Source organism: Panulirus ornatus, chromosome 18 (assembly GCF_036320965.1).
Source record: "Panulirus ornatus isolate Po-2019 chromosome 18, ASM3632096v1, whole genome shotgun sequence".
Lineage (NCBI taxonomy): Eukaryota > Metazoa > Arthropoda > Malacostraca > Decapoda > Palinuridae > Panulirus > Panulirus ornatus.
The window spans coordinates 51,180,505-51,190,416 of NC_092241.1; the positions used below are offsets into that span (position 1 = coordinate 51,180,505).

The window sequence follows — 9,912 nt, forward strand, 5'->3', positions numbered from 1 at the left end:
CCTTAATGGAACTGAAGGCTGCTCCTTGGAGTGCAGTAACATAAGGCTCCTTCATCAGACCTGAAAGCTCTTCCTGCGTGGTTGAGAAACTAGTAACACACCTGGACCTAATAAGAAAAATACAATGTTCCATGGCAGTAAAGGACGTCAACAGTGAAGCAAGTTCTTTATTTATGGAGGAACTGCATATGGAGGGTAGTGTGAATGTATGGGCCTTCTGTAATTTGCGACTCGTGTGACAAGAGTTGGAATGGTATAGGGCTCCTTGGGGTGGGTCGTTGATAGCCTGGACGCGGCGCACGCCATGGACAACCTCAGCGACTCTGATAAGGTTGATGTTGATGGCCTCTTAGAGGCTGATAGCAAGTGAACTCCTGATGTTGCTACCATCCTCGAGATGATCTATACACAACATCGTTAGGTCATGGACGAACTTGGTATGTTGTTCACGTAGAAGATTTAAGCTTTGGAGGACCCATAGGTCCAGAGTGGTTGGTGGTAATCTTGGTGTATTTTGCATCCTAGGTCACAACAGTCGTCCGATGACTTATACGTTTTCTTTAGCTTCTCCTTGAAGATAGGGACCCCAGAGGCAAAGGATTTCTTCACATGTAGCCAGAAAGGATCAAAAGACAGTAGTAGCATGTATCAAAAGTTGCTTGAAGCTGGACCAACAGACGGATCATTTGTGTTTGTTGAGGATCAGTTGCAAAGGCCATGGTAACGTCGTGCATAAGGGTTGTACCTTCGGGGTCAAAGGTCTTGTCGTCGTACTCAAGGGTCGTACCATCAAGTTCAGATATTTGCTTACTTTGTTACGCTCCAGTACTGACCAGTGTAGTGTGCTTTGGTATAGTGTTCAGTGAAGTGCTTAGGTTTCCTTAATGAATCTCACACTCCATCGTAAACTATGCCTCACCCGCCAGGTGTTATCCACACTGTTAAAAACAAAAATAACAAACCTGCAAACCAATTAAAACAGCATCCAGACCAATTAATAACTGCCCAGCAATCAGGCACCCACTAACAACACAACGGAACAAGTACCCTCTCGACATAATCCGACCTAAATATGAGCGACATTCAATTCTTTGCAATAGCACTTAACCTTTCTCCTTCAAACCCCCAAACAGAAGTCAAAAGTTTACGCGGCAACCCACTTCAGCCACCCAAAACAAACAAGAACAACTGCTCTCTCAACTCAAACGCCATCTGAAACCACACTCCCCAGACATATACGAATTACACTTTCTCGTCAAGGATCTGGACATCTCACAGCCTCTCAACGCTCGAAGTCCTATTTAACATATCTCAAGCCCCTTCCTGCCCACGATACAACAGTACAGTGAAGACAGTAGGTACTTCTTTACTGCTCTGCACTTTACCCACATGAACACACGATCAACGTCACCACACTATGACCTGTGGTCCCGCCCGGTGATCGTGGCTGCTGTCCTGGGAGCTTTAGGGGGTACCCATAGGAGTAAGAGGTTCCTGGGGCAAGAAGTTAGTAGGTAGGTTTGGCAAGGCTGACGAAGCGATCAAAACAATGTTCTACGACCTTTGAAATACTTTTTAATCTCTGATTAAAGCACAATCCTGAGTACTATTCCAGAAGTGTTAATAGAGAACCGTACAAGACGAAGATGAACAAAACACATTGAGCATTAACTCAGTCGTGAAGGCATAGGCATGCAAGAAGTCGAAGTCAGCTTTTCGGACGTCCTGACATTCGAACTCCAACTGAGGCGTTGATGATGGATGACTCAGAGTGTGACGTGCGGCGGGTGCGTTGACAGCCAAGATGGTTAGTGGAAAGACATTTTACAGCGTCTAATATACCTCAGTTGAAGTTAGGACCACGGTCTTGTATATAGTTACTAGCTGGATGAGAGAGAATGAATTATCCAGCGAGACTCCCTATGTGTCGGAGAAACGCTGACGAAGGTTACGGTCAGGCTCGTGGCTTGGCCATCATATGAACCCAGTGAGGCGTCTGATTATGCTCAAGGGCCGTGGCTTCGTACTTAAGGGCTTCACCCAAGAGGAATCTTCACGCTGAATTCACTGCTGTTGTTAGCAGTCAAAAGCGGCAGCGTTGACGGGTGCTGAGCCCGCCTTCTAGTAGTATGTTGAACATTGAGACTTGAACTCGTCATGGTAGTTTTGCTCACAATTATTTCGTTATTCATTTATTTCCTTCATCCTTCCTACAGTGTACCTAGTAAGTACTGTCGTCGACCTGTGATCCATTGTAATTCACTCGCCGTTTCCCACGTTAGCGAAGGAGCGCCAGAAATAGACGAAGAATGGCCACATCCGTTTGCATCCATTCTCTAGCTGTCATATGTAATGCACCGAAAACCACAGCTCCTTATATCCACCACCAGGCCCCACAGACCTTTCCATGGTGTCCCCCAGGCGGCTTCACATGCCCAAAGTCCAGTCCATTGACAGGACGTCGACCCCAGTATACCACATTTATATACATTTCTATCACGTGAAATCTCCACGACGCCACCCAACGGCCCCACTTGACGTCAGATGGAGATGATGTGTCGTTAGAAGTGTTATTCTGGTGTGATGGTAAGAGGGTGATCCCTGAAACTATATACCCCGGGGCGTAACACCTCCGTTGTTTATGGACTTTTGAAACACTTTAAGTCGTGCCGGCAGTAGGGGATTAAAGAGATAAGTTAGGATTAGATTCTCCATGGAGAGCCTTTTCTATACGCAGCCTAAAAAGCGTTTTCTTTTCGCCGACACAATGCAGGCAGGCGCCTGACTGTACTGTCTCCATTCTCTCTTTTGAAGTTTGAATTCTCATGTCTGAATTCTTTCGCTAACCATAATACGTGTAGGAGAGAGTGACAAAGATGCCCCAGAGAAATATCAAAAAAGATAAGCCAGACATTATATCACCATGACACTGGAACTGAGTCGTAGCGATAGATATTGAATTTCAAGATAGATAAGTCAGTCATTATATCCCCGTGACACTGGGACTGAATCGTAGCGATAGATCTTGAATTTTAAAATGAATTTAGAAGCAGTAGTTTCTTTTTTCACTTCACTTGATCACAACATATTTGCCAGCACACTCTCAGCGCCATGTGTGAGACGTGTATGTATCATTAAAGAAGCACTTAGTGTACTGTGGAATTCTGATGACTTTATAAGTGAGATAGATAGATATTTATCCCACTTATAAAGTCATCAGACTACATGGCGGCTGATCTACAGTCTTAATGAGGATTTGGCTAAGAATCCGTAGAGGTTGTGATGGAGTTGTATCTTGCGAAGGGGTTGTGACGTAAGCCTCAGGACAGATGAGTTAAAGTTGTTCGTAGTGGTCGTCGTAACAAGTTGTTCAGAGACCACCATTCGACCGTTTGACCGTTAGTGACGTCACCTTTGTGAGGAACGGGGAGAGAGAGAGAGAGATTAAACCCAAACATGAGTCAACACCGACTCGCAACCTGAAAGAGACCCACAAAAATATATATATAATATGAAAAGAAGAAAAAAAAATATGTATGGAGAAAAAAGTAAAAAGAGGGGAGGACAAGGAGACAAAGAAAGTTGGGAGATCAAAGGATAAATTAATCATAAAAAACGATAATCCAGCGGCCACTGGCCACTCGCTCCTTTGATCTGCACTCACTCACCTCCTCCCCCTTGGCTCCTGGGAAGGGGGTTTTGAGAGGTCTAAGGGAGGGGGGTGGTTAGTAGTGTAAAGGGGGGTACTACTACACCACTACCCCCCCTTTAGCGGCATCTGTCATCAAGGAGAGAATTTTACCTCCTTGTCGGGTTGTGGGCTGCTGGACCGGGGTTTAGTCTCGCAGTGACGCCCGGATCAGCGGCAGGAGAACCGCTCAGTTGGCTCCCAGACGCGCGCCGTGAAGGGTGACGGAAGGTGTGTGTGTGTGTGTGTGTCTGTATGTGTCGCTGATGGCCAATGGTTGCCGACGGTTGGACGTGTTAGGTTTTGATTGGTTGACTGTTCTGTTTGCCTTCGAATTTGAGTTCGTTTTGTTCTCGTGACATGTGTTGTCTCGTCACTGACGTGTTGACACTGACGTATGTGGGAGTTGGTCACGTCGACGTGTTAGTTTGGACAGTGGCGTGTTAGATCGTCACCCCTAACGTGTTAAAGTTGTCATCTGTGTTAGTTTTTCATCCTGACGTGTTAGTTTCAATCCCTGACGTGTTAGTTTTTCATCCTGACGTGTTAGTTTGACACTGACGTGTTAGTTTGACACACTGACGTGTTAGTTTGACACTGACGTGTTAATTTGATACCCTGACGTGTTAGTTTGACACCCTGACGTGTTAGTTTGACACCCTGACGTGTTAGTTTGTCACCCTGACGTGTTAGTTTGTCACCTTGACGTGTTAGTTTGTCATCCTAATGTGTTAGTTTGACGCTGCCTTGTTAGACTGTCACTCTGATAGTGTTAGTTTGACACCCTGACGTGTTAGTTTGACACCCTGACGTGTTAGATTGTCACCCTGACGTGTTAGTTTGTCACCATGATTCGTTCGTTTGTCACCCTGACGTGTCACGTCCCTGGTGTGTCACCCTCAGTGTCTCAGTTGGTGACCTTCTCAGCTTTCAGACGAGCGCCACGCCTTCCTTCGCGTATGACATGACACCATAAAGGAGGCGTCGTTAGCGACAAACCACCAGACAGGTGCCACCACGAGAGGGGGGGAGGAGCAAAGAAGGCAGGCTGACCTGACCTACTCACCCCCCAACACATACCCTCAGGGCGTCGTGAGGAGATGGCAGCTCTGGCGACCTCGTAAGGTCATCATGACCTCAGCGCGCCAGTGAGGTCATGAGGTGAGGCAGCGACGCAGTCTCGAATCATGGACGGGGGCACAGCTGGTGGCCCACTGCTGCTCCTCCTCCTCCTCCTGCTGGTGTTGGTCTTGGCGGCCTCAGCGGTGGGCGTCGTGCCGGCCGCCCACACGCCCACCAGCCATCGCCACAACCCTCTCCTCAACGAGTCGTCGTCAGCCGTAAGTAGTACACGGGTGTTTACCTGACGCTGTTCTTAACCATCGTGGGGTCCGTCGGTGACCAGGTACGTGGGGTGGAGGATCAGATGACAGATATTAGGTCGACTCAGGGGCGGCTGAGCTCAACCTAGGTCGAGGGACCTGAAGGTAGACCTCCATGGTAGTGTGAGTCGTCCCCAGGTCGAGGGACTTGAAGGTAGACCTCCATGGTAGTGTAGATCGTCCCCAGGTCGAGGGACCTGAAGGTAGACCTCCATGGTAGTGTAAGTCGTCCCCAGGTCGAAGGTAGACCTCCATGGTAGTGTAGATCGTCCCCAGGTCGAGGGACCTGAAGGTAGACCTCCATGGTAGTGTAAGTCGTCCTCAGGTCGAGGGACTTGAAGGTAGACCTCCATGGTAGTGTAAGTCGTCCTCAGGTCGAGGGACCTGAAGGTAGACCTCCATGGTAGTGTAAGTCGTCCTCAGGTCGAGGGACCTGAAGGTAGACCATGATAATGTGTAAGTCCTCCTCTCCCTCCCTTGTGTGTGATGTGTGTGATGTGAGAGGTGGGTCCATTCGTCAAGGAAGACTGGAAAGTCTTCTGTCACCACACCACCTCCTCCATCTCCACACGATGACGTGTGTCATATTCCCCTTCTGCCTCCTGCCTCTGAGATGTCTCCAGCCGGAATCAGTTCTCACCATATCTGTCCATCTATTCTGCGGCACACCTCGCCATATGTACCTTCAGCCATACACTTGTTCGCCGTTTCCTATGTAGTGAGACAGGGCTAGGAACAGACGAAGGAAAGCTTCACATGCACACTCTGGCCGTCATGAATAATGCACCGCAACCAGAGCCGCCCTTCCCACTGCTAAGCCCACAGACATTTTTCCCTTGACCTCTTCATCGGCCGTGGTACAACTCCCAGGTTCTCTCCGTTCTAAACGCACACTCCAACTACTCTCCACACTTAACAGCTTTACTTTTCTTCACATAAACTCTCGTATTTCTTTCTTCTCACTCTCTCCCAAGTTCGGGAAACCAGCTTCAGGGGCTTCTCACTCGAATCTGCCACCACAGCCGTGCTAGTGGCAAACAGCAGCTGACATCTCCCAGGTTCCCCGACACCCAACAGGCTACAGATCTGGCCCTCTCCCTTAGACCCTCGCGTTTACCCCCTCACTACTCCATCCATAAGTTGGTTAAAACAGCCATGGTGACATGATACATCCCTGCCGCAGACCCATCTTCTACCTAGGACCAATCGCCCTCCTTTCTTCCTACTCGCTCACACGCCTTACTTTCATTTAACACATTCGAAAAGTCTTTCATGATACTCCACCTTCTCTTCACCTCATCTTTGCACACTGCCACCTCCCGTTTGCTCTCTCTGTTGATGTTCCCATTTTCTTTCTTGATCCTTTCGCACTATTCACCTCCTTCTAAAACACCTTATTCTCCATGAAGTTTACTGATAACCTCTTACCCCAACTCTCATCTTTCCTCTTTTTCAGCCGCATTCTTTTGTACATCTCCCAATCACTCGCACTCCTTCCGTGCAGGTAACGCTTACACACACCTCTCTCATCTCCGTTACTAGCAACTTTATATCCTCATCCCACCATTTACTACCTTTCTTACACGTCCTAGGATTGGGAAGGAGGAACACACCCTCCACTTCCCTAGGTGTCACAGAATACGTCGAAAATGGGCTAGGAATTCTCCCATTTCTCTGTTGGAATTTCTAAAAGATGGAACAGAAGAAGAGGCCAAGCGAGGTGTGCTCATCCATCTTGAAGACTCAGTCTGGGGTGTTTGAATGTACGTGGATGTAACAAGGATGAGAAGGGAGAAATCGGTAGTACGTTTGGGAAGAGGAACTTGGATGTTCTGGCTCTTGAGTGAAGTAGTGTTCAAGGGGGAAACGGAGAATGGTTTGGAAATGTACTTGGAGTAAAGTCTAGGGTTAGTACGAGGGTGAAGGCAAATGAAGAGGCAGCACGTCTGCTGGAGAGGGAGTTATAGGGGGTGTGTCATGACGTGGGTTCCAAGCTGATGTGAGTGAGAGTGAGTTACGGTTGACTGGTAGTGCTATAATCACCTGGTGGTGAGAGGAGTGAGGAAGAGGTGTGAGTGTTTTGGGAGGAGGTGGGTGAGGGCATCAGCGATTTTCCGTTGAGGGATCGAGCAATAGTAATGAGTGACTTGAATGCTCCTGCTGCGCTATTTCCAGTAGGAGGGAAAGGATGAATCCCTTCGGAGTGAGAAGTTCTTCGACGAGACTGTACTCTCTCTCTCTCTCTCTCTCTCTCTCTCTCTCTCTCTCTCTCTCTCTCTCTCTCTCTCTCTCTCTCTCTCTCTCTCTCTCTCTCTCTCTCTCTCTCTATGCCAGAGATTTGGCGAAGCGTATCGTCAAGGAGTGTGTAGTTGGGTGCCAGCGATGGTAGATGGATAAGATAGTGTTCAGAGAACAGCACCAGGAAGGAATGAGGAGCTCGAGAACATAAAACTGGTATAACACCCAGGCAGGATTATCAAAGCCATAAGATCAAGGAGCGAGTACAGCAGAACGTGAGAGGAAACAGGGTTGCATATCGAGAAACAAACATTGTTTGGTTTTTTTTCAGTGGAACGAGAGATCTTAAAGTTACATATGGAGAAACAGACATTGTTTTTGTTTTGTTTTTTCAGTGGAACGAGAGATCCTAAAGTATTGCCCAAATTCGACAGGAACAGAGGTATCGTGAAATGACACTGAAGGACTCGGAAGAGATTTTGAATCGAAGTGTTTCAGTAAGGCGCCGAAGGCCAATAAGCTCCAGCGGATATTCACAGTTTAACGGCACTGTACCTCCAGTGCTGCCAAGATGAGGTGGGAAAAAAGGGGGACGTGGGGAAAGACGATCATCAAACTGAAGAATTGTTTCATGTGGATCCATATGAGATCACTGTCCCTGGTGGGATATGGTACCAAGGAAGAGGAAAAACAGTAAACTTTATGTGTCTGTTTTATGATAGGCGACCGAGCAAAGGCTGTCTCTGGCAAATGCAACATCTAAACTGGAACGAGAAGATGATCGGGATGCAACTGGATGATCATTTGCCAACGAACTCCCACCTGCCTTGCCTTGCCTTGCCTTGGCGACAAGAAAGATGGGGTTGAGAGAGAGAGAAGGTTTTGCATGACGAAGCGTAGGTCTTAGAAAACATAATTAGCTGCAGTTTAAAAGATAGATATAGATGGATTATATATATTTTTCGTGTGCTACCGGAAGTCTTTTTGACACCGCCCACCATTATTGTGGGCTGATAAGGAAAATATATATGGATAGGCTCAAGAGGAGAGAAGAGCTGGGTCGATGGGTCGTGTGTCAGATGCCCTTCCAAACTTGGTAAAAGTAAAACCAGTGGTGTACCACAGGGCGAACGAGGGTACTGTACACACCTCACAATTGACCCTGAGGCTCCTATATGTGGCATCACGTTAGGCCAAAGATTCCACGTTGATATTGTAAATGGTATGTGTTACATATATGCTTTGGGGCCAGGTCCTCTTCTCCATTTAAGTGACCAGTGGGTCGATGTGGTACAGCCGGCCCTCAGCCAACGAAAGCATCGTCCCAAGAGACGATTTCTCTCAGAGTGAAGACTATGTCATATTGTAACATCCTATGTTATTCCTTCGTGGTTTTGGTGTTTTTAATGGGCCTCCAAGTCTAAGATCTGTCTTGCCAGGGTCATCGAACACGTTTCGGAGACAAGGAAGAGGGTTTGTCGATGACAGGACACGAGAAAGAGAGTTAGAGACGACGTATGGGGGAGGGAAAGAAGTACTTCTGTACGAAGAGAATAGTTGGATGTGTGGACAGGATAAATGAGCAAGTGTGAATGTAAAAGTCGAAGGGGAAATTCAGTAAATAACATGACAGAAAAGAAAAGATGTTAGACTTTTATAAAAGTCTGCAAGGTTAAAATAAAAAAAAGTCCCTTACATTATGTATTGATAGATCAACACACACACACATAGTAATTTAAAGTATTTGGCATCACTTACTGAACTGGGCGGTTTAGTGTACAATAATTGATTTAATGATTTACCTTAATGTATTCACGAAGTCAAGGGTTTTCAAATAGAAATTGAAATTTTTTTAAGAAACAAAAATTCTGAGATGAAGTCATGAGTTTTTAAATAGAATTGAATAATTAAGAGATTTTATTTTGAGATGATTGTATATAAACCTTCCCTTCATATTAAACCAGGCATTGATGAATATAAACCTTCCCTTCATATTAAACCAGCCATTGATGAATATTCATAAACCTTCCCCTTCACTTCATATTAAACCCATTGATGAATATATAAACCTTCCTTTCATAAAACAAGGCGTTAATTTATGTAAAACCTTCTCTTCATATTAAACCAGCCATTGATGAATATTCATAAACCTTCCCCTCTCTTCATATTAAACCAGGCATTGACGAATATAAACCTTCCCTTCTTATTAAACCAGGCGTTAATGAATATATAAACCTTCCCTTCATATTAAAACTGCCATTGACGAATAAATAAACCTTCCCTTCATATTAAACCAGGCATTAATGAATATATAAACCTTCCCTTCATATTTTAAACCAGCCATTTGATGCCGTGTGTTCATGGAGGTCATAGGTCAGGTCACAGGTCAGGTCGGCGCTGACCGTCTGTGTGTGTGTGTGTGTGTGTGTGTAGGAAGGTGGGGGGGTGGGGGCGAAGATAATGCTGGTCTTTTCTGGGGTTTCTAAGGTGAGTTGGGATATTAATGTCAGATGGTGGTTAGTGGGGTGGAAACGCCTCGTTAGCTCCCGTTGATAGTGTGGTTTGGTGGGAGGGGGGGGGTCAAAACATGTCGTTCGTTACTGG

At 46.4% G+C, this 9,912-nt stretch overlaps 1 protein-coding gene across 1 annotated transcript in view; it reads left to right on the forward strand.

Moving 5' to 3' along the window:
* Positions 1-3,849: 3,849 nt before the first annotated feature.
* Positions 3,850-9,912, forward strand: part of LOC139754943 (uncharacterized) — a 56,431-nt gene continuing 50,368 nt past the window's right edge. The window contains 2 exon segments of the mRNA XM_071672762.1: positions 3,850-3,919; positions 4,616-5,028. Coding sequence (XP_071528863.1) covers positions 4,876-5,028 — 153 coding nt within the window. The 5' untranslated portion in view covers positions 3,850-3,919; positions 4,616-4,875.